The sequence below is a fragment of the Podarcis gaigeae genome (genome assembly GCF_964106915.1).
Source record: "Podarcis gaigeae genome assembly, chromosome: 17".
Classification (NCBI taxonomy): Eukaryota; Metazoa; Chordata; class Lepidosauria; order Squamata; family Lacertidae; genus Podarcis; species Podarcis gaigeae.
The window spans coordinates 3,044,435-3,069,207 of record NC_139694.1 but is presented as its reverse complement, the minus strand read 5'-3'; the positions used below and the strand labels follow the sequence as shown (position 1 = coordinate 3,069,207).

Sequence of the window (24,773 nt, the reverse complement as noted above, 5' to 3'; positions counted from 1 at the left end):
GAAAACAGACTTTACTTGCAGCTGCAAAGTACAAAAGGCAACTGTGCTCCTTTTGAGTTGAAGACAAGACGCTCACCCACACATTATAAATATTACAATGCACTAACAAATGTTAAAATAACTGTAGTGTACAAGGATTGAGTTAAGACTCCAGCAAAGCTTTCTGTATTCTATTAAAGCTGGCAGGCCCTAACGCCGTGAGGAAGATACTGAGGCTTCAGAACACTGGCCTCTCTTCAAAAAAGAAATGAAAAGTAATCCATTTTTATGGCCTGGTGCTCCAAAGTGGCATTTGAGGCCACTGAAATGGTCTTGGCCAGCAGTTGAGGACCAGGCTGTGTCCCACCGCAGAATCCTAGGAAGTCTGAAGGAGGCCTCCACCAAGGTGATTCTTTCTTCCCTTCAGAAACCACATTCTCTTGGGCCGACCTAGAGGTGCTATGAAGTGGGATCTCTGCCTTGCAGAATCTACTCTCTTAACATTATTGTCTCTTTTGGAAGTGTCACTATTAATACCCACTCTCCATGTTCAGGAGGACTGTGAAAACCTTGCGAGGCACCACTGTACCCACTGTCCATGTTCAGGAGGACTTTGAAAATGGAGGCTTTGAACTTTTAGAGCAAAGATTATTAGGGGAATTGGGTGGTTGTCGGACCCCCCCCCCCATATTGAATTTTATTAAAAAAATAATGTGTGGCCGACTCTGGGGTTGCGGTGCTCATCTCGCTTTATTGGCCGAGGGAGCCGGCGTACAGCTTCCGGGTCATGTGGCCAGCAGGACTAAGCCGCTTCTGGTGAACCAGAGCAGCGCACGGAAACGCCGTTTACCTTCCTGCCGGAGCGGTACCTATTTATCTACTTGCACTTTGATGTGCTTTCGAACTGCTAGGTTGGCAGGAGCAGGGACCGAGCAACGGGAGCTCACTCCATCACGGGGATTCAAACCAGCGACCTTCTGATCGGCAAGTCCTAGGCTCTGTGGTTTAACCCACAGCACCACCCACATCCCTTAATTGTATGTGGGAAACTGGCTAAAGATGGTTTTTTGTCCCTCTTCCATAACACTGGCACTCAAGAGGCAGACAAAGAACTTGAGCGGCCGCTGAGACAAGGATAGGCAAAATAAAAGTACCGGTACTTCTTACTCAGGGACATATTGACATAGAGAATTTGCTACCGAGATGTGGTGGTGACCAGTGCCAGGGATGGCTCTAAAAGGGTATTGGATACATTCAGGTGAGGACTGCTGGGTCCTTATGTTTGCGTGGACCATAATGGTCCAGAGACAAGTCTGTCCCTCAATACCAGTTGTTGGGTGGATGTCGCCTTCATGCACAGCTCATGTACACTTCATAGAAGCATTTGAGCTGGCAAGTGTTAGGAACAGGATTGCACCTACGTGGATCTCCAGTCTGCTCTAGCAGGGCTCTTCTCATCTTTTTAATCACTAAATGATAATTCAATGGTATGTAAGCTCCATTGGAAAGACAGACCTACTTCTGAGCAGACATGCATCAGATTGCACTGTAAGACAACAACTGGTTTTTCAACTTTTTTATTATTATTATTGTTTGAATGGAAAATTAAATTGGCCATAGTCGTGATTTATTAAGTCATACATTGTTAAAATATGCTGGCTAGCTAGTCCTTAATGGCTGTTAAAAAGAAAATCTCACTAGTTTGGTAAGGAGTTGTTGTGAAAGTGCAGCGAACAAGGATGCAGAGACAGACAGACAAGCTTCTCGCGCTTTTGGTTCAATGCTTGTAGAGTGCAGGGCAAGTGTGGGACGCTAAAAGAACAAGTATTTTGCCAAAGAAGAGGCCCTTTTTGTTGAACTCAGAGCTCAGCTCTTGTTTGACACACTTCAACCTGAAATGTGGACTAGTAAGGACAGAGTGTGTGTGCGTGCGTGTGTGTGTGTGTGTGCGTGCGTGTGTACTGGGTGTCCATTCTTTCCCATTCAAAACTACAATCTGGGTGCACCCTTAGGCTACTTCCATGTGTACAAGGCAAACAGCATGTGATATGCCATTAGGAAGCCATGCCTTTAATCTGCCTTTTCCACAAAGTAAGGGAGTACACCCCCCATTCGTATATGTGTTAAGCCTTGCATGGGATGAAAGTCATGCAACTCAGCCTATACTCACTGCATGGTGTCAGAAGCAAAATGATAAGCTTCATGCTGGATGCATGATGGAGAGACATGTCGTATGACCACTTCACCATGAGTTGAACTCTGGCTGCATTCATACAACCTACTTCAAAACCACATCAACAGTATTGAGCTGGCTTTGACCTACTGCAGTCTCCTTTATTGCTACTGTACCAATGCAGGGTGATTCCACACTCCACACTCTCCGGGGATTAAAGGCAAGGAAGTTCTCTAAGCCATGCAGGGGAGAGTGCTGCGGACTTGCACTTCTCTTGCATCAGAAGAAAGCCGTGCTCAGAGTTCAGTAATAGCACTTGTGGGTAGATATCCTGCAAACTCTGGTTGCTGGATCTGAATGCAAATGGTTTTTTTGTTTTTCTTACAAAAGCCAGAATATTTTTCTGCCCAGCTTGTGTGTGTGTGTGTGTGTGTGTGTGTGTGTGTGTGTGCGTGTGTGTATACACACACATACACACACACACACACACACACACACAGTGGTACCTCAGGATGCGAACGGGATCCGTTCCAAAGCCACGTTCGCATCCTGAACAGAATGCAAGATGCGACAGCGCGTCTGCATGTGCATGGGTTGAGTTTCGCCACTTCTGCGCATGGGCATGACATCATTTTGACCATCTGCGCATGCACGAGCAGCGAAACCCAGAAGTAACGCGCTCCATTACTTCCGGGTCGCCACGGAACATAACCCAAAAATACTTAACCTGAACGTATTTATCCCGAGGTATGACTGTACACAAACAAGTGAAGCAACCTCAGAAATGATAGTCCACTGAGGTTCCTGAAACATAAAGTATAAACTCCTTTCTAGTGTATGTGTAATGGTGCACACTGTCAGGGCCCTTCTAGCACAACACTATCCTATCACTAAACCCTTAAAACGCCAGTGAAGAATTATTAGGATTAAATATAAGAGGCCAGGCTCAATGCCATGACTTTCTTTAACCTCAATATGAGGAGTAAGATCTACAGCTAAAATACAAGAGACTCTTGCTGAGCAGGAAAGTCTGGTTTTTTTAAGGATTTTTAACAAAACAAGGGGGAAAGAAAACCTTTGACAATGCTTCCATTACATGTCACATTCTTGAGTATGACTACTTGGTGCTAACATTTTCACAATGCGCTGGGTGTTGTGATCTCTGGACTCACAAATAGTAGAGCACAAAAGATAGGTAGGTAGAGCTACGCACTTTCCTTCGTATCGCTCAATGGACATTCAACACCTGCTCTTTTATTTCACTTCTTACATATGCTACACTTTCTAAGTTGGTCATGACATGATGCATTTCTCAAGTTTTGTGCTCGCTGTGCAGGATTATATGATGTGGTTCAACTGCAAGTACTTGGGGGGTGGGGAAGGGCTGTTTGATAAGCTGCAAACATTTGGAAAGTATTCAGTCATAAATTCCTTAATTTCCTCTCTTAGGGGCAGGCCCAATATGACTTATTGATGCATTCTCTACTTACAGGAGTCAGCTGTTAGGTCTTGACTGTCACAACAACCTCTGCTATCGGTAAGATACATTTTGGAACTCCAGCAGTTGCAGAAGTTGGGGTGACAGAGATTTTGGTGTTTCATTCTACCCTTAGCAAAAGCATTAGCCACACCTACCACTGGCTAGCCGCTTTAATTCTTCCTAAAGAACAAAACTGGGGACATGCCTATTTTGTTCTAGTTTGCCATTATTTAAGGATCCCAGTCATAAATTTCCTTGGAGAAGCTTTTTGAAGGACCCTGGGCTGTCAGCTGCTTTCTGCAATAGAGCCTAGCTTCCCAGGTATTTAATCTCCAAAATGATCGTCAGTGCCTGGGGCATGGTTAATATTCCCTGAACGTACTGTCTGTTTGTTATAAATACTGTTTTAACTTGCTAGACACATGACTTGGGGAAACCTCAGGTAATTAATGACCGTATGCTTCTGCAGCCATGAAAAGTTCAATGAGGCCTCCTTGGGGATGCGACTCCTCACTTTTCAGAGCCTTTTCTTTTAGACTGTCTCCTTCCTTTCATGCTTCGTTGTGAGCTCAATTATGCCTGCAAATGTATTGGGTTACTCCCCAAAAGAGCCATGGGTTTGACAGAAGTTAACACAGAACAGTACAAATGGCAGAGCAGAGCTGGCCAATGAGGCAGTTATGGGTGCACAAGCACCCAAAAAGGATCCTGGACACCTGTTCAAATTAGACTTGAAAGAAGCGTTCTGTTGTAGCCAACTGAAAAGGCTGCTCTGTGTGTGGCTGTGGGGGGGGGGGGGGCATCCACAATGATGTACCGTATTTTTCGCTCCATAAGACGCACTTTTTTCCTCCTAACAAGTAAGGGAAAATGTCTGTGCATCTTATGGAGTAAATGCCTATGGACGGCAGTTGGATCCTGCTGCAGTCGCGAGCGAAGGATCCATGGCTCCCCTAGGAGCCGCTTACATGGGTGTAAGTGGCTGCTGTCCCGCTTTGCTGCTTTAAAGCGAGCCGCAGATCAGGGAGGGACGGACAGGCTCTCCTTCCTTCCCTCCTCCCCAGCTCAGCTAGCTTTAAAGCAGCAAAGCAGGAGAGGAGCCGCTTACACGAGAGGAGGCTGCTGGGGTTCCTGTGTTGGGTCCGTCTGGGGGTGTGCTGCCTCCCCGCTCGTCGCTCCTTGAGCACACACGCTAAAGAAACATACAGCTCCTGTCCCTCTCACTCTGATATACCGGTAGTTTATTAAATAGTTTAGTACAACGTTTGATTCAGAATATTCCTCCCCCCCCCCCGTTTTCCTCCTTTAAAAACTAGGTGTGTCTTATGGAGCGAAAAATACGGTATCTAATTTTACGGTATCTAAACGGCTTTCTAATTTTTTACAAAATAAACGTTTTCTGAAAAGAAAAGGGAAAAAAAATACGGTATCTGGTTTGCAAATGTGCCCAAGAGGATGGGTGACCCCTGCTGTAATAAAATGCCAGCCATTTGCAGCACAGAAGCCATAACAACAGTAGCCTAAATTAAGTTATGGGCAAATGTTACTGAGATCTGTGTAAATTCCCCAGGAGCACAGTCTGCCCTTCCTTTTTGCCTACCAAGTGAGTCAACCCTGGGCATGCATCTCTGGGAGGACAGCAGCTCTGCATAAAGCAGTGATGTTTCTCAGGGCGTTATTCCTCTTTTATGAGACATTGGGAACAGCATAAAGCGGCTAATCTTTTGATTGTAAATACAAGGAGCGATGTCTTCTTATTTTTAAATACTTTACACGTGGAGGGCAACAGCTGAAATTCATTTAGCATGTTTGCCTAGGGCCTGGAGGACGACGTTCCCCTAAGTCAAACCACATGTCCTGTTTTGTGTAAAGCAGAAAGGTTTTCCTCGTTGCAATATGGCTAAGCAGATTTACATATAAAGAGGGGCTATTACACACCACGAAGAAAAGGGATAATATACATCAATGTAAAAGCAGAGCACGTTACTAGAACTGTTCAGAGAGGTTCACTAACCAGCAAGTTGGTGGCCTTGGACCACTAGGGTAGAACGATGATAAACTCCACACAAAAATCTGCTAAAACCCAGCTTGGGGAGGGGGGGTACTAGTCCTTCCAACGGGTTTCTTCTCCTCATATCTTCCACAACCAGCACAGGTGTTCACTAAAATTATCACTAGGCATTTTCTTCCCCCTCCCACCCTCAACAGCCCTTTGGAGGCGAGTTTATCCTGTTGATTCTAACCGTAAGAAGTGGCTGGCTGTGTTGCAGATGTATCCAGTCCTTTCCCCCCATTTTAGAGAAGAGCGGGGAAAACAGACTCCTTTTTCTTTGATTATGAATGAATGGCGTTCTCTAGGATGGAGTCATTGCCTACAAAATCCCGCAAGTATGCATCTGACAAAGAAGGTTGCTCTTCTTCTGAGTTTTGCACTTCTTGCGTGGCTTCTGCCACTACTGGTTCCTGCGTGTTGGAGTCTTGAATTGAGGGCATCTGGAAGTTGGGCTCGTTGCCTCGTGGTTCGCTGGGTTGCAGAGGAAGCAGGGCCTTGTGGCGCATGAGGCTGTCGTCGCTGTTTTGGGCTTCCAGTGAGTTCCTGTGCTTTGCATTCCGGTTGGCTACTGCATTTGTCTGGTGCTCCTCGAAGCTCAGCGAGAAAGTAACAGTCCCACCGCCAAAACTCACCTTTTGCTTGCACCCATGTGGCTGCTGCTGGTCCCCTGGACTTGGCAGTGAAAAGGGATTTTCATGGTTGCTTTTACTGCTGATGGACGAGGATGGGGTCGAGGCTGTGGAGCCTCCAAGACTGTTGGACCTCTTGCGGGACACATTGCTGCGCCGCAGCGTAGCCTTGGCAGCCACCTTGAAGGCGTGGGCAGCGGTGCTAGAGCGCACCTCCTCGATGGTGTTGCGCGAGGGCTTGAAGAGGATGATGTAGACCTTGTTGAAGAAGATGCAAGCCAGCTGCCCGAAGCTGGCAGCCAGGATAGCGATCACCTCCACCGCCGAGACAAATTTGCCGTAGGTGCTGGCGTAAGCTGGGATAAAAGAGATCCAAACAATGAAGAAAATGAGCATGCTGAAGGTGATGAATTTGGCCTCGTTGAAGTTCTCGGGCAGCTTGCGGGACTTGAAAGCGAAGAAGAAGCAGATAGCGGCCAGGAGGCATGTGTAGCCAATCAAGAAGCCCAGTGCCATCAAGGAGCCCTCGTTGCAGGTGATGAAGATGATCTCGTCCTCCAGTTCATGATTCCGATAGCTGGAAGGGGGAGCCGTATAGAGCCAGATGACACAGATGACTATCTGCACAAAAGTGCACAGGAAGACCAGGAGGAACTGGAGGTTAAGACCCCACCACTTGCGATGGAGGCTTGTGGGTATCTTGGCCTCAAAGACCAGGAGGACGCGGTTGGTCTTCACCAGGATGCAGGAGATGCAGAGGACAAAGCTGATGCCAAAGGCCGGCTGCCGTAAGCGGCAGTTCCAGTCCTGGGGCTCCCCAATGAAGAAAAGGGAGCTGGAGAAGCAGCACAGCAAGGAGAAGAGGAGGAGGTAAGAGAGTTCGCGGTTTGTGGCCTTGACGATGGGTGTGTTGCGAAATCTGGTAAAGACCCCTAGGACAAAGGATGTGAGGAAGATGCCTAGGATAGCGAAGAGGGTGAGCGCGATCCCAAACGGCTCTGTCCAAGACAAAAATTCTATTTGCTTGGGAATGCAGAACGTGTGGTTTTCGTTGGACCAGAAGTCTTCATCACACCTCTCACAGGCGCTAGCATCTGAAAAAGACAAGACACTCTTGAGAAAGAAAGAAAGAAAGAAAGAAAGAAAGAAAGAAAGAAAGGAAGGAAGGAAGGAAGGAAGGAAGGAAGGAAGGAAGGAAGGAAGGAAGGAAGGAAGGAAAAAGAAAAATAGATAGATAGATAGATAGATATAGATAGATAGATAGATAGATAGATAGATAGATAGATAGATTCTTTATTGTCATTACACAAGTGCAACATTGCACAAGTGCAACGAAATTGGATGCCATCCCTTAAAAACAACAAAAGCAACACAACAACAACAACCAAACAAACCACATTCCAGCCACACCCACACCCACACCCATCAAACTCCCAGGTCACATATTTTAAATTCTAAATTTCTGAACCTGAACAGCATGTATGTTGCGTATTGTCTTATCCGCTGTCTGAGAGTTGACCAACTCTGGCTCATTTTATTTACTTATTAAATCAATAAATTACATGAAGCAATGAATAAATATTAAAACACACATGCAATTTTACAAGCTTAAGAACATTAACCATCTGTCAAAATTACAATATAGGGCTAAGTCATTGCATTAGGCTGAGGTGACCTGCAAGGTCTCATTCGTCTTTTTTCTTTGTTTGTGTAATGTTGAGAGGTAAATGGGGGTCTGGAGCAAGACCCCTAGAACATGAGCCCTTGAGGGGTGTCAGGGTTGTAGTTGCCCCTGCAGGCTCTGTGCACAGAGGGCCACAACACCTGTATCAGCTAACCTTATCATCATCATCATCATCATCATCATTTTATTAAATTTGTTAGATACTTTATCTTGCCCAAAGCAACCTGAAGTGACTTGTGACCAAACAAGCAACCAAACAAAAATAAACAAAAGCCCACATTAAAACGGGGGGTGGGGGGGCGATAAAGATGATGACCCAATACATTACAAACATTCCATCCACTTCTAATAGGCCACAGATAGACAGATAAAGGCCAAAGGGACAGGCAGTAGATGATAAGAGGAAAGCTCATTCTTTTACAAGTTATTCCCCTTCCTTAAAAATATGAAGGCAGAAATTCCAAAACAGTTGGAAGGCAGTTCCAGGCCTAGATGGCAGTGGCGTAGCGTGGGGGGTGCAGGGGGGGCCGGCCGCACCGGGCGCAACATCTGGGGGTTAGGGAAATCCACGGGTTAGGGGGCGCAAATTCATGGGTTAGGGAGCGCAAATTACTTGCCTTGCCCCGGGTGCTGATAACCCACGCTACACCACTGCTAGATGGCACTATAGTGGTAAATCAGCATCTTCATATAAATTTCCTCCATACAGAAAACTAGCATGCCAGGGATTGTAACTAGGCTTCTCTCTGACACACTAGTTTTCTGTCATGTGCTTCCATCATGATGCCCCAGAATGCAGGTTTGCCACCTTAGAACGAGGCCGGAAATGGTACCTGGTTGAGATACGGACAGTTCCAGGGAGCGCCCAATTTAGCGCAATGTGGGCAGTTTCTCCACACAGGTTGACAAGCAGAGGAGGGGAAGAAGAAGAAGAAGAAGAAGAAGAAGAAGAAGAAGAAGAAGAAGAAGAGGAGGAGGAGGAGGAAGGGTACCTACTGAGAAGATCAATAAAAAAGTCAAATTTGTCCTTGCTCAGGACATATTACCAAGGGGTGAAGGCACTGCAAACAAAGTTTCTAAGAGCTGTGATCTACTATTGATTCTACCACTCAAAACAAACAACTTCCCATTTTGTTGCTGTGACAACTGACTTCCCTCAACGAGGCCATGAAATTCTTCCAGAGGTTTTGCGACAACACTGCTACATTCTCAATTTGCTGAAACCTTTTGACTGTGGGTTCCAGTTTCAAAATACGTTTTCCATCTTGGGAAATGTCTCCAAGCAGAAGAGAGCAAAGCATCGATTTCTCCGCATCAGACCATACCTGTCTCATCACTGATCTCCCCGTCAGTGCATTCCACACATTCAAAGCAACAAGTAGCTGTCCCCTCGAGAATGCCTTTTCTTCTGCCTGGCGGGCAGTCTTTGCTGCAGTTGGAGAAGGGCACCTGAAGGAATTAAAAACAAAGCAACCATGAGCAGAAAGAGGCACAGTCACCAGGAAGAGTGTGGAAACCTAGACAAAGAAGCTCTGCTTCAATTCATTCCAGGGACTGAGGTGAGAAACTGAACTTCACCAAGCAGGAACAGGTATGAGGCAAAGCCCTCCTGGTGGAGGCTGCTACTCACAGAGGGTTGATAGCAGGTCTGCCAACTACTAGATGCCACTGTCTGTGGTGGTGGTGGCGCCTCCCCTTTTCCACTGGTTGAGGTTGAATCCTGACAAGACAGAACTACTGTTCTTGGGGAACAGGAGGCGGGCAGGTGTGGAGGATTCCCTGGTCCTGAATGGGGCAACTGTGCCCCTGAAGGACCAGGTGCGCAGCCTGGGAGTCATTCTGGACTCACAGCTGTCCATGGAGGCGCAGGTCAATTCTCTGTCCAGGACAGCTGTCTACCAGCTCCATCTGGTACGCAGGCTGAGACCCTATCTGCCTGCGGACTGTCTCGCCAGAGTGGTGCATGCTCTGGTTATCTCCCGCTTGGACTATTGCAATGCGCTCTACGTGGGGCTACCTTTGAAGGTGACCCGGAAACTACAACTAATCCAGAATGCGGCAGCTAGACTGGTGACTGGGAGCAGCCGCCGAGACCATATAACACCTGTCTTAAAAGACCTACATTGGCTCCCAGTACGTTTCCAAGCACAATTCAGAGTATTGGTGCTGACCTTTAAAGCCCTAAACGGCCTCAGCCCAGTATACCTGAAGGAGCGTCTCCACCCCCATCATTCTACCCAGACACTGAGGTCCAGCACCGAGGGCCTTCTGGCGGTTCCCTCACTGCAAGAAGCCAAAACAAAAAAATTCCTTCCAGTAGCACCTTAAAGACCAACTAAGTTAGTTCTTGGTATGAGCTTTCATGTGCATGCACACTTCTTCAGATACACTGAATTAGCACATGACTGGCTAATTCCGGAATTCTACTGTAAGCCAATCAGGTTGTGGATTCACTTCTATCTGGAGCATGATTGGGTGGTTCATGTCAACCAATCATACTGCTGCATTGTTCTAGGACCAATCAGACTGCTGCATTCTGAATCCTATTGTTCTAGGACTAATCAGACTGCTGCAGTTTGGATCCTATTCAACTCAGTACATAACACCCAGCCAGATGGGCGGGGTACAAATAATAAATTATTATTATTATTATTATTATTATTATTATTATTATTATTATTATTATTACAGAGAGGACAGTTGGCGGCTATACAGCCACTTCTCTTCCACTGCCAACCATTCACATGAGCAAATTGGCACGGGAGTAGCAATGCTGACCATGAGCAGCAGCAGAAAGGGGAGAGACAGGAAATGGCGAAACTGACTTCAGAAATAAGAGAGCAAAAAGAAGAAACGCTTGAATGGAGACCCTTTTCTGATTATCTGAGAAAATATTATAGTCAAATGAAATGGAAGGCAGGACTTGAAGCAAAGGAATGAGAATGATAAAGGAATGTAATGGAGGACAGATGTTTTAGAGAAAGATTACCTTTAGGGCAGTAGATTAATTATTTGAATAGAAACATCATGGGAGGAAGGGTGGGAAGCCAAAATCTTAAGGGAACACTGCATTGAAATTGAATTGAATTTGTTAAACTGTTTGAAAACCAATAAAAATTTACGTTCAGAAAAAAAGGAGAATCAGTGGTGGCTGCATTTATTGCCCCTTGCTTCACCAGGCCAGCAAGTAGCTACCGCTCTTTTATTTTTATTATTTGATTCCATTATATTAAAATGATTTATGTACTGCTTAACGGCAATCATCTCTAAGAGGCGTGCAAGAAATACAATATAGAATATTGGTTAAGTGGCAAAGGCTCTAAGAAAGGAGTGGCAGCTGCCCACGTCACCAGCTCCGTCCCTCCCGCCAGTGTGGTGCAGCGGTAGACTCGTAATCTGGGGAACCGGGTTCGCTTCCCTGCTCCTCCACCTGCAGCTTCTGGGTGACCTTGGGCCAGTCACACTTCTCTGAAGTCTCTCAGCCCCACTCAGAGTGTTTGTTGTGGGGGAGGAAGGGAAAGGAGAATGTGAGCCGCTTTGAGACTCCTTCGGGTAGTGATAAAGCGGGATATCAAATCCAAACTCCTCTTCTTTCGTGCAGACGATGTGAGGTTGATGCTGCTGCTTTTGCAGGTGGCAGCACCAAGGAGGGGGCTCACCACCCAAGGGGCCCAGTCCTTACCACTAGCTGGAGAGCAGGAGACAGTGTCTGCTACTGCTTCTCCCGGGACACTGTGGTCCTGGCAGCTGCTTGAAAGGATGGGTTGGTGACAGAAAGATTGTCATAGGGGACCCTAGAGAGGTATAACCATATTGTGGGCTGGGGTGTGGGTAGGGAATGGTGTGCCTGTTCCTCCAAAATGTGAGCCCCAAATTGACTTGAAAAATGATAAAACACAAGGGTGATCTTTGTACTGCTGATGGCTTAGAATCTGCATTATCTGTCAGTATCTAACACAGTAATGGGTTGTTTCTCATCGCCAGCGGCAAGAAATTTCCATGGTGGTGTAGCTCTCAAAGGCAGCTTCGTGCTGATATGCACAACAGCTGTTGCCCCAACTTAGCTTTGCGTTAGAGAGCAAAACAAGCTCAGAATCCATGCTGTGCATCACCCTAGCAATCCTTGCTGCCTGGCATCGCAGGGGACTGCCACACACGATCTAATGGCAGATTTCTGCACGTATACCAAAGAGCCACAAGGTGGAAGCAGAAATCAAAACTGTGACCTTCGAAACAGTGGTCTGGTGCTGAATGTTGCTTAGCATTTGAACAATTTCATGGAGTGGCCTTTCCCCCTCAGGAACCACAATAATTTGCCAGCTGTGGTCTCATCCAGACCTGCAGTTGTCTTGTGCCTAGAAATCACAAGTCCAAGCAGTTTCCTGCTTGTCCCGCACTTTCTAGGGACAGGTCTGTCCAAGCAGTTATGTCCTTGTCTTCTTCTTCTTCTTCTTCTTCTTCTTCTTCTTCTTCTTCTTCTTCTTCTTCTTCTTCTTCTTCTTCTTCTTCTTCAACAACTGCCCCAAACCCGCAGGTCTCAGAGCGGTTTGCAGAATAAAATCAAAATACAAAACCCACAAAATCCAAAATAAAAACAACAACCCAATAACCTGCTTTCTCCTGGAAAACCTGCTCTTTAGCGATCAATTGGAGCAAACTTCAATCCACTTGGTAGACATTTGCTCCAACTCAGTGGTAAAGATCGGGTTTCGCCAAGGCAAAGCAACAGAGCAAGGACAAGTCTGGATGAGCCCTATGTATAACAACATAGGAGCAATTTAATGAACTACTAAATAGCAAGGCAACAGCAGCTTGAGGCTGTGTGTAAATCTGTATGCCTTCCTTTGAAAGCATTGCTGGCGCTCAGAGGTAGGAAGGACCCCCCAAAAAAGCTCAATGCACTTGTGATTGTAGCACCAGGCACAGGGCTGGGAGATCAGTGGAAAGGAGTGGGACAAAAAGGGCTTATAGCAACAGGAGGGATCTCAGGGAGGCAAGCGCAGGACACAGCCAGCTCTGTCCTCTAACTCCTCTCAGCATTTGCCACCTGAGGCAATGCCTTATGTTGTTTGATGGCAGCGTTCCCCAATAATCGCATACCCCTTTTGAGATTTTTGTCTTACCAGCGCAGTTTTAATAATGCTATTTTATCTCTGGATTGTTTTCTGCAGCTAAAAAGACTATGATAAAGTAAAATAAAGAGTTCTGCCATCTACCTATGGAACCCTCAAGGGTACATATACCACACTTTGGGAAATGCTGCTATACAACATTCAAAATGGCAACACCAGGACAGGAACTGATACTAGCACACAACAAACCAGGCAGCGGCAACAAAAACGATGCATTTTTTTCACCTCCTGTGAGCATGACCCAAGAAAACAGAACCTTGCCATTGGCTAGGGGAAATAATTTCAGCCAAAAAAGTCTGTGGACCTTGTGGAAAAAGTTGATAAACATTAATGTTAGTTTGGGGGCGACTGGTGTCCCTTACCTCCTTGGAGAATCCACTCCACAGAATCTTGTTCTCATTGATAAACAGCCTCTCTCCTTTCTTGGCATAAACATTATAGTGTCCAACTTCCTCAAAGACAATGGAGCCGTCCTCTGGTGACAGGTGCCAATTGATGATGGAGTAATTCCCTATCAGGCCCCCAGATTCGTCAAAATCCACTTGCTCTCCCATGTTGTTTGTGAAGTTCAAGTGCCGCAGGTGCTTCAGTACCTACGGAGAAGGATACAGATATAGGCTGAATCAGACCATCACTGATCCTGGCATCTCTTGACGGACCAACCCTGCTGTGCCAAAATCGAAAGCCGTTAAAATGCCTGAAGTTAGGTAGAAACAGGAATGGCAGCTGGTGCTGCTGAAACGTTTACTTGTCAAATGCTTGTGTTGTTTTATACATCCTTTTGCAAATGGGTGTGAGATGACATTCCTGCATTGCAAAAGGGTTGGACTAGACTGGGGTTTCCCAAACTTGGGTCTCCAGCTGTTTTGGACTACAACTCCCATCATCCCTAGCTAGCAGAACCAGTGGTCATGGATGATGGGAACTGTAGTCCAAAACAGCTGGAGACTCATGTTTTAGAAACCCTGGACTAGATGACCCTTGTGACCCCCTTCCAATTCTATGACCCCCCCAAAAAAAATTAAAATAAACCTCTTATTTTTGAAAAGGGAGAGGGGGTATAGATGCTGGGGGAAGACTTATTAGAGACACTTGGCTAGCCTCTCTTGAACTGGAAATGACACCATTGTCAGGGAGTTTTCAGGGACCAGGGATATTCAGTTCTACCAGGAAGCATAGGATTTGTAGTTTTCTCGGCCTTCCAATTTTTTTTATTTTCACTTTAATCTTCCCAGAGGTATTTGGGGTGGGGAAAGGGCTGGTAGTGGAAGGGTGTGAGATAAAACAATGTGTTGGGTTGAGAGAGTTGGTAGCAGTTGGTAGCACATGAGACTCTTAATCTCAGAGTTGTGAGTTTGAGTCTCATGTTGGGCAAAAGATTCCTGCATTGGAGAGGGTTGGGACTGGATGCCTCTTGTGGTCCCTTCCAACTCTATGATTCTAAATGCCTTTTAAAAAACCCTCTCATGTCTTTTCAAGTATTTCCATGGAATGCTTGAAAATGAACGCAAACACATACTTTTTTTTAAGTGAGCTAAGTTGTGTGCTGATTTTTTTAAATTAAAAAACCCCAAAATGTGCTTATGCCAGCTTTCAGTTTTAAGAACTTCCAAGATGTCTCACACCATTAAAATGCAGTATCAAGATAAAAACACTAGCAGAACAGTAAAACCCGAGCAGAACAAAACAAAACAACAGTACTTGTCAAAAACTAGTAGATTAAAACCAGCTTAAAATGGCAAATTGGTGAGCCTGGTTAAATGAAAAAGTCTTTGTCTGGTGTTAAAAGAACGTTGAGAAGAAAAATAGTACACACCGGGTACCACAATTGAAAAAGCACCACAACAAATTTGTTTCATGTGGTCTGAGGGCTGACTTCACACACACACACACACACTTATAAAAACAAGTACCAGCTGCTCAAAGTGGCTTAAAATGCTACTCTTATCATTCACATTGAAAATTCAGTTGCAAAAGAGTTATATGATGTGTTGATGTGCTGTCCCAACTAGAAATATTGTAGTGGCTATTGACATGGGCAAAAAGGGACGACTATCTGTTCCTGCAAACAATGTCCCTGAGAGCCTTCTAGAAACATGGCAGGTGTGGGATGGGGGCAGCCATGATTTTTCCAGTACAAGGTTCCTGGTTGGGGCAGAACACCTTCATGTGCCAGTCACATTATTCTCCAGTCACATTTTCAACACACATGTGACATGACCGGAGTTGCACTTTTTAGCTGCTCCATGTGGTAAAGTTAGTGCCTGTGGTTTTTGTTTTGTTTTAGATCTCAGACCAGCTTGTATTCTTAGTAGTTAAAAATAAGCATGTCAATGTGTGCAGGTTTTGGGTGTGTGTATGAGTAAATCCGCATGGAAATTGAACAGGACATATGAACACATGTAAAAGGGACACAGTCTGCCTCAGGACTGACCCATCTAACCTTAATGATTACTGTATCCAGACAGACTTGTGCGAAAAGGCAGTCCTTTAGATTGGTTGCTTAATTTCTGTGAAACAGGGTAATATTAGATACAAGGCCTGTAATAACTTAGTCCAAAAAAAGTTAAGAATTTAACAAACAAAAATACCGTTTTCTTCAACGTCATGGTAGCTATTCAGAGAACAGTTTTCAAAGAGAATGGTGAAAAACTAACCATACTATAGTGACTTGAAACACAGCAGTGCTGGTTTTCCCTGATGTATTTCCAAGCCACAGAGGGGACACGGAAGTCTTCACCCAATGTGCTATACTGTATTTTTCGCTCTATAACACGCACCTGACCATAACACGCACGTAGTTTTTAGAGGAGGAAAATCCGTAGGCATGCCACCCGTAGGCATTCCCTCCATAACACGCACAGACATTTCCCCTTACTTTCTAGAAGGAAAAAAGTGAGTGTTATGGTGCAAAAAATACGATAGATGGATTGTGGCTCATGTTCATGTGCACTTGAGATCTAAATTGCCCTGCTTCTTAGACGGTCATCCAAAAGCTTTACTTTTCTGGTTTATCACCACAACAGTTATTAACGCTGGGCTTCAGCAAATGATTTAATTAGACGGAGCCTATATGATATTGAGTGTCAGAATAATTTGGCCACAATAAGGAAATTTTGTCCATGGTATGATTGTTTTCCACCTACTCATTTTGATACGTCGGCACCCTATTTGCAAAATTTAACAGTTCCAGTACACAGATGTGCTTTCACTTATGCAAGATTACATATACTGCCTTCAGCTGTACTTGAGGGTCGATTTCAAAAAATTCCGCTTATGTCCACGTGGAGAAGGCAGTATTGAATCAACAGCTCATGTGCTTCTAGCTTGCACTCTTTATAAAGATTTGAGGTTATTACCCCTCTATTATTGTCCATTCCTGGTTGCTCAACCATTGCTACTGTGCTCTTCCCTGTAGCAGATCAAAATAACCAGGTGACAGCAAAAACTGCAAAAAAATTAGCAGGGGCAATTAGAGTAAGATCTATTCTTTGATTATTGATGTAAACCTCCAGTTATTACCTCTATCTTCAGTAGATTGTGTTTTGTTTTATTGCTATGGCTAGCGGCTGATGCAAATAAAGATTCTTCTTCTTTTTCTTCTTCATGTGCACTTGGCTTCAAATAGCAAGGTGGGAACGCACTGGAACCTGAGTAAGGGCTAATGTGTTCACAGCCTGATACTATAACTAGCATGATGAGCGTTCTAGAAATTGCTGTGGTTTACTGATGAGATTACCATGAAAATTTTTAAAAAGTGTTTTGTGGAACTGGTCTCTGCAGTATATTGGATATGTTCATGTAGGTAAGCGCAGGTAATTTTTATCTGTAAGCCACCTTGAATCCTTGTCAGTGAAAAAGGCAGGGTATAAATATAAATATAAATATAAATATAAATATAAATATAAATATAAATATAAATATAAATATAAATAAATTAATAATAGGTGCACAACTTCGTCTCTCAAAGCAGACGGGTGCCAACAAATGTGATGGGACAAGATGACAAGACATTTGCTCGGCCTTTTGGGTATAGCAAACCTAACTATTATCGGCTGTTACAGTTCTAATTCAACTTCTACTTGCACCCAGAGCACCCAAAGCAAAGAAACTGAAAAAGCAACAGAGATATGGCTCTGAACCCCAATACCTGATGAAGAGCTGCGTGAGAGCCGAAAACCTTGTGACTTTTTTTAAAAAGGATTCTCTTATTAAAGATACTAGTTTCTATTATTCTATTACCCCCATTCTTGTTTCGCTAGTGCTGCAATGGCATTTGTCTAATATTAACATGTCATGAAAATGGAAGTGCGGCAGGAGCAAGATGGGGAAGGGGGAGATGGCAAATGTTATCAGAATCAGGAGAAGCAGCAACACCTGGACCATCTGCTCAGTCCACCAGCTCACGCTCAGCTAATGACCAACCTGAAACACACCTGAACGCATTTGTTTCCAAACAAATATTCTCACATTAGTGTAGCTGGAGACAACTTGACTTGTCCTCTTCTCTGAAAGGCTTCTGTGCATCCTTTGAACTGGGGATGCCAATGACTGAGCCAGGATATACCATGTGCAAAAATACGTTGCCTCCCACTGAATAGAGCCCTGCTTTATCTTCCATGTGCAAAACTGTCAGACTGGTTTATGTATTTGAGTGATTTGAGTATTATAATTTGAGTAATGCTGTACCAGTGTGGCATAGTGGTTAGAGTGTCAGGCCTGGGAGACCAGGGTTCAACTCCCCACTCTACTGCCTCTCAGCCTAATGTACCTCACAGGGTTGCTGTGAGGATTAGAGGAGACCATATGCACTGCTTTGAGCTCCTTAAGAGAAAAAGGTATTATATAAATGCAACATACATATATGTATGTATCAAAGGGTGGTATTAAACGCTAGTCCTACTCAGAGCAGACCTATTAAAGTACCGGTAAATATACGTGATTAAGGTTCATTAGTTTCTATGGTTCTACGCTGAGTAGGGCTTAGCTGAATAAATGTGTATCTAATGCAAATAACGAAACTGACATTAGACAGCGTCTGTAATGAAGATTACACTTTTCCTCAATGTGAAGTGGCGATAAGCCAAAACTAATTTTCCAGTTTACGATTTCTGCATATTTGTCTGCCTTAATGATCTCTGTGAGTGGCCAGCGAATTACCAAAATGATGTTGTTAATCTCCTGAAAGGTGGCACCCTATCTTCTACTTTTGGAATATAAAATCATCAAGCGTTTGAGAAGTTTACACCCCACAAAACTAGACCAGACGGGATAGAGAAACCATCTGAAGCCAAATCTGACATTTTTAATTTAGGTTAAAAATTTGTAGCTGTGAGGTGACGGATGATGCACCTCGAGACATAAAGTCTCTCTCTGTAAATTTGCTACAGGGTTAGGTGATCTACTGCCAACTCTAGTAAGAGTTATGGTTTGCTTCCTATAGCCTCTGCTTATATATCTGTAAGCAAACTACTACTAAGATAACATAATTCTCTTGTGCTTTCCCATCCAAAGGAATCTCCAAGGGCAGTTCTATTTTTCTAGAAAAAGAGGTGCCAGAACTCACCATGAACACCTCCCTTGTTCTCTTATAATGGCAATGGTGCCCACCTGAGAGGTGCTGGAACTGAGTTCAACCTGCAAAAAAGCTCTGTCCAAGTGTTACCTGAGCACATCTCACCCCCCCCCCCCCGGGGGGCGGAGTGGGAACTGTGTAACACAATAAAATATTTGGATCAGAGTCCAATTTATCAAAGGGAAAGCGTGTCCTGTCTCAAAGAGGGCATGTGTTGCGGTGAGACCTGGAGACTGACCTCCTGTGTTGTGGGTGGGAATACTGGACAAGCCACAACACCCGATTGGTAGGTCCCTCGTTGCTGGGTTTAATCTGGCCAATGGGTTGCAGTCTAGATGGATCAAGGGAACTATATATGCCTATGCATGTGACCCAGAGCTTCCTCTTTTGGCTCGTGCATCGGAACACCTGCCCACCTCTCCCTATATTTAGGGTATTTTGTAATTGACCTTGCTATGCCGTCGTGTGTCATCTGTCGTTGGGACAGGGGCACGGCAGGAATTTTCCCCACTTGACTGATTGGCTGGTGCCATTTGGGTTTCACCTGCCGCGTAGCAAATCGTCACAACTTGTAAGGTTGCGGATAGGCACTGGTTCAGGTGATAGGGATGGGAGAACGGTCTCGCCATCCCTATGTGAAGGGTATTCCGTTAAAGGAATCCAGGGACTCAACTTGGTTTGGTCAACCCCCGAGAGGGGGTTGTGCCTGTGCCTGAGTCCAGGGGAGCATCTGGGGAGTGGACATAGTCTGTTCCTGGGCTTTCCACCTACCTCAGGTGTTCACCCTGGCTGACCTATGATAGAGCTCTGGGTCAGCACTACCTGCAAGGGTGCAGGGAGCAGAGTCAAACCAGAGCCTATGCAACCATTCACTTTCTGTAATCAACAAAATTGTGGCCTGAATTCTGCCAAAAACCAAAACTAAAATTTGAGTCAAATGTGTCTTTATTTAGGGGGGAGGTCTCTGGGTCTGAACACGCAAAAGGAAATGTAAGTAATTGCTCCCACACACCAGGGATGCTTCTAGACATGGGTGGGCTTAGTGCACCTATTCATTGCTGTTTTGCTTCAAACAAGAAGTGGTATAGGAGGATTGCTTCTAGATGACTGGAATTCAAATGATATTCGGCAGCTAAGAAAGCAGTCCCTAACCCAAATATTGGGCAGGGTTTGCAACTGAAGCATGGTATGGGGGAAAGGGTTAAACGCGCACACACACCAGCTTCAATCCTCACTGTGACAGAGTTGACTAGAGAACAAAATGGTAAGAGGGATCCATACAGACCATAACCAGCAACATCCCTGCCCTCCGCAAAGTACTGGAACAGCTGCACAATGGGTCATCTTTACCTTGTTCCTTTGTGCTTTGTGTCAGAAGATTGAGGTGGAAAGCTCAAGAGTTTTACTCACAATATCATGCAGATGCCTCAAAAACAGTGAGTGAACAAAGTGTGGCTATTCCATAATACATGACCATTGTGGAAGCAGCTCAGGAATGATGTGCTACGGGAGAGCTCACTGATAGCACCACTGCTGCAAAGAGCACAGAAATCTCTCACGTGGGAAGTTACAGACTTTGACTCATTTTACAGAGGGTGTGGCATGGCTGTGCAAAAAGAGCATGAACAGTGCACCTTAGCTGTGCACTGAGTGCATCTGCCACTGCTATATTCTTTGCAAAATAACTTTCCATCTTTACTTCTTAAAATACACTCCTTTATGAACCCAATCACAGTCCTCTAATCCAAGCCCATGCCTGCAATCACTTACAATTCTACGCATGTCTATGCAGATGTCCCACTGTGTTCACTTAAAAAGGTAAAGGACCCCTGACAGTTAAGTCCAGTTGCAAACGACTCTCGCTTTACTGGCTGAGGGAGCTGGTATTTGTCTGCAGACAGAGCAGTGCACAGAAATGCCGTTTACCTTCCCGCCGGAGTGGTACCTATTGATCTACTTGCACTTTTGGTGTGCTTTTGAACTGCTAGGTTGGCAGGAGCTGGGACAGAGCAACAAGAGCTCGCCCCATCGTGGGGATTCGAACCGCTGACCTTCTGATCAGCAAGCCCAAGAGGCTCAGTGGTTTAAACCACAGCGCCACCTTACCTTCCAAGTTAAGAGTGCTTATTTCAAAATAAATCCCATTGAAATGGATGGGACTTTTTTCTGAGGAAAGAGAGCTAGGATTGTACCTCTGTCTCTGTCCTTAGCTGAACCCACCCATTGAGGGCTACTGAAAATACCAACCCCTCCCCTCTCTTCCTTTTTCATTGAAGAGAGGAAAACCAATGGGGGGAAAGCAATGAAGTAGAATGTCCTTCACTATTTAATGTAATAGTAAACAGCACCCTCTTTCCTTTGCATTAACACCCTCATAAATCCTTTGTGTGTGATAAATGATAATGACCCTTCCCGCTATCATGATTTTAAAAGCAGGTGCTAAACAGAGGAGAGGCGAAGAAGAGTTTCTGTTCTTGTCAGTCGGAAGCAGATGCATCGACCGGAGAGCTGAAAAATTAGGTGTCTTTCTCCATGAGCATCATTTCAAGCCAGCAGCCCCCAGTCATTTGCCCCATGGTCTTTTTAAAACAAGACCTTTTGTTTCATATTACTAGCCTAATATACTAATTTTACCCCTTTAGCCCTTGCACAGAGTTGCCCTGAATGAACTGGGCTTCTTTTTAAACGCCGCTGAATTGATTCTTTGGCATTTATGTTTCTATCTTTAGTTACAAAACATACATGACAAGTCCTTAACAGTGAATTGTTTTGGCTAATCATTGACAGTCTGTAACCTATAAAAAGCTGCAAAAGTCACACAGTGATGAGGGCAGAGGATGTGGATTTTTCAAAAATGCTTTTGGGGGAAATAAAGCATTCGTTCAAGAGGAAGGCAATGATGATATATTATTATGGAAAATGCCCCATCCGTTGGGAAATGCAAAGCGCGCAGGAAGAAGAATCTATACATTCCACTGGTTGAGACCTACAGTACACCTTGGTGCAAACATTGCATTTTATTTTTCCTCATAAAAATGAATAATGGGGGGAGAGGGGAATAAAGAGATGTAAATGGGGTACCACTAGAGTGGGGGTACCACTGACTCTCTTGTGGAGGAGGCATGTATGTATGCTAGGGTTGCCATATTTCAGAAAATGTAAATCCAGACAAAAACGTTGTTGCCTTTTTTTGGGGGGGGGGGTGTCAAAGTTGTTGAGCTTTTTTTCCCAGCTAGTTTTAATAAAATCGGCAAAAAAAAAGAGAAACCCACTTACAACATGGGATGCCATACATTTAAATGTTCGCCCGGACACCCATTTTCGGAATCAAAATCCCAGCGATGTCCAGGATTTTCTGGACGTACGGCAGCCCTTTTTAGCCTGCAGAATGTTTGAAGATGACTTTGCAGGAGGAATGACAATGACTAGGGCAGTGGTTGGAACAGGAGGGCAGGGGCAAAAAGGGTGCTTCTTCGTGGCAGTTCATTGAGGACTCACAAGCTGCTCATTCACGCTTTTTGGGTTTTTTTGCAGAATCCACGCAACGTAACTCCAATCAAATTGCCTTTCTCTCTCTCTCTCTCTCTCTCTCTCTCTCTCTCTCTCTCCCCTGCCCCACATTAATCCAGATTTACCATTTCTGCAGACAATCTGTCAACTAAAAAGGCCCCACAGAAACAGTAAATCTGGATTAAATGGGAAAATCTGAGGATGGCATCATGTAGATGCTACACAAAACTAGCATGAACGAGCAGCACAAGTCCATAATAAACTGCTATGTAGAAGCACCAATACGTCTGGGTATGTGTGGGTTTCCTGGAGAGCATCATCTCAGTCCTTCTATTCCAGCCATCCATACCACACAGTTGTCATTCCCCACTGAAAAACATTCTGTAGGTTGCATACATACATGCTATACAGTGGTACCTCGGGTTAAGTGCTTAATTCGTTCGGGAGGTCCGTTCTTAACCTGAAACCTGAAGCACCACTTTAGCTAATGGAGCCTCCTGCTGCCGCTGCCGCACGATTTCTGTTCTCATCCTGAAGCAAAGTTCTTAACCCGAGGTACTATTTCTGGGCTAGCGGAGTCTGTAACCTGAAGCGTATGTAACCTGAAGCGTATGTAACCCAAGGTACCACTGTACCATTAAAGCACACTGATGCAGGGTCCCACTTGGATACAATTCTACGACAATATATGCAATATTAATCCTATTCAGAGTAGACCTGCTCTGTTAAAATTAGTAGACATGACTAACTTGGGTACATAAACTGTACTGGGTCTACTGTGGGGAAGACTAATTGTTGGATACAACCATAGCATTTTTAAAAAACACATTTATATATAATCTTCCACACTATTCTCAAGATGGTTTACAGCATTAGAAGACGTTCTAGTAAGCTTTATTTTATTTTTTTAATGTACTGTAGTTCATAAGATGCTAAGAAGGCAGGTCTATGCACATTTATTTGGGAGTACACTCCATTTAGCTCAATGAAACTTACTGCTGGGCAAACATGTGTGAATGACATTACTAAGCTATCAGTCATGATAATGGACAAACTGCAGTCCATCATGCCACCAAAAAGCAACCATCAAATAGGCGAAGAGACTGAATGCTGAATGGCAGCTTCTTTTGTGAATGAATGCTCAATGTGGCTAAAGGCAAGCTGCTATTCTCTCAACCTAAGTCCCCCATCTGTGGCATTGTCATAGTCTGGGTCCTATCCTGACTCAGACAGAACAGTGAAACAGAGCTGTGTTTCATCAACACGCCAGTGAAGCCTCTCTCCAAATTTTCCAGTGACCATTCCCCACAACTTCATGTAGATGTTAAAATTGGGGACCAAATAATACCCTTTGGGACCTCACAGCAAAAATGTCACGGGGCTGATGCTACTCTCTGAAACTATAGTCATTTATGGATTAACCCGTATCTTAGGATCCATATCCTGTTCTGTTATTTCCAGTCAATAAAAAGGTAAAGGGACCCCTGACCATTAGGTCCAGTTGTGGCCGACTCTGGGGTTGCGGCGCTCATCTCGCTTTATTGGCCGAGGGAGCCGGCGTACAGCTTCCGGGTCATGTGGCCAGCATGACTAAGCCGCTTCTGGCGAAACAGAGCAGCGCATGGAAATGCCGTTTACCTTCCCGCTGGAGCGGTACCTATTTATCTACTTGCACTTTGACGTGCTTTCGAACTGCTAGGTGGGCAGGAGCAGGGACTGAGCAACGGGAGCTCACCCCGTCGCGGGGATTCGAACCGCCGACCTTCTGATCGGCAAGTCCTAGGCTCTGTGGTTTAACCCACAGCACCCCCCGCATCCCTATTTCCAGTCAATACATCACCTTAAATTGTGAACTCTTAACTCCCTTTCCATTTCTGTTATGGCGGTTCCTGTCACGGCATTCACGGTGTGGTTTTTCCCAAATCATCTCCTATATTAACAGTATTTTTCCTATCTTGCTGTCAACCATAATTTCAACCATACACTCCTACTTCCCTCCTTCAAGTACAAAATAGTATATATTGTGCTAGTGACAATAAAACTATGGCACACCATGATGTTCAGTGGTGCCACCTTTATCCAATTTTAAGCATCAGGCAAAAGCTTTCCCTTTTCTTCAGCTTTCAGCTCTTAATTTGAAGTGAGGCAGCAACTGTAAGACCTGCCTTTTAATTGTACGGGGTGTGTGTGTGTGTTTCAGGTTTTTAATTAGTTGCGTTTTTTGTAATTGGTTTTACTGTTTGTAAAGTCGCTTTGAGTTGCTTTTTTGGAGAAAGCAACTGATAAATAATAATAATAATAATACTGGTCACACATGCAAACCACGCGCTCTACAACTAATGTATCAGATCCACCTACTCTTTTCCTAAGACTGAAAACAATATGGACTTTGAATTATTTTACATATATATAAAAAGATCCCTGGTAAAGTCCATCTATTGATTAATGGAAAGGCAAATGTCACTACGTGAAGCGCGCCAGTGTTTTACAGAGATTAATCTGTTGAAATAAGTGTTTCGTTGACGCTCAGGAGTTTCCCATTAGATGAACTCAGTGAC

The 24,773-nt window shown here is 44.6% G+C and overlaps 1 protein-coding gene and 1 long non-coding RNA gene across 2 annotated transcripts in view; one reads left to right on the top strand and one right to left on the bottom strand.

The window, feature by feature from the left end:
- Positions 1-24,773, top strand: part of LOC310835334 — a 364,886-nt gene that overhangs the window by 125,803 nt on the left and 214,310 nt on the right. The window lies entirely within an intron of this gene.
- CASR (calcium sensing receptor) overlaps positions 4,857-24,773 on the bottom strand; it is a 50,808-nt gene continuing 30,891 nt past the window's right edge. The window contains exons 5-8 of the mRNA XM_083718551.1: positions 13,493-13,723; positions 9,324-9,447; positions 5,058-7,408; positions 4,857-4,978 (exon numbers count right to left, since the gene is read on the bottom strand). Coding sequence (XP_083574677.1) covers positions 5,967-7,408; positions 9,324-9,447; positions 13,493-13,723 — 1,797 coding nt within the window. The 3' untranslated portion in view covers positions 4,857-4,978; positions 5,058-5,966. The remainder of the gene's footprint in view (positions 4,979-5,057; positions 7,409-9,323; positions 9,448-13,492; positions 13,724-24,773) is intronic.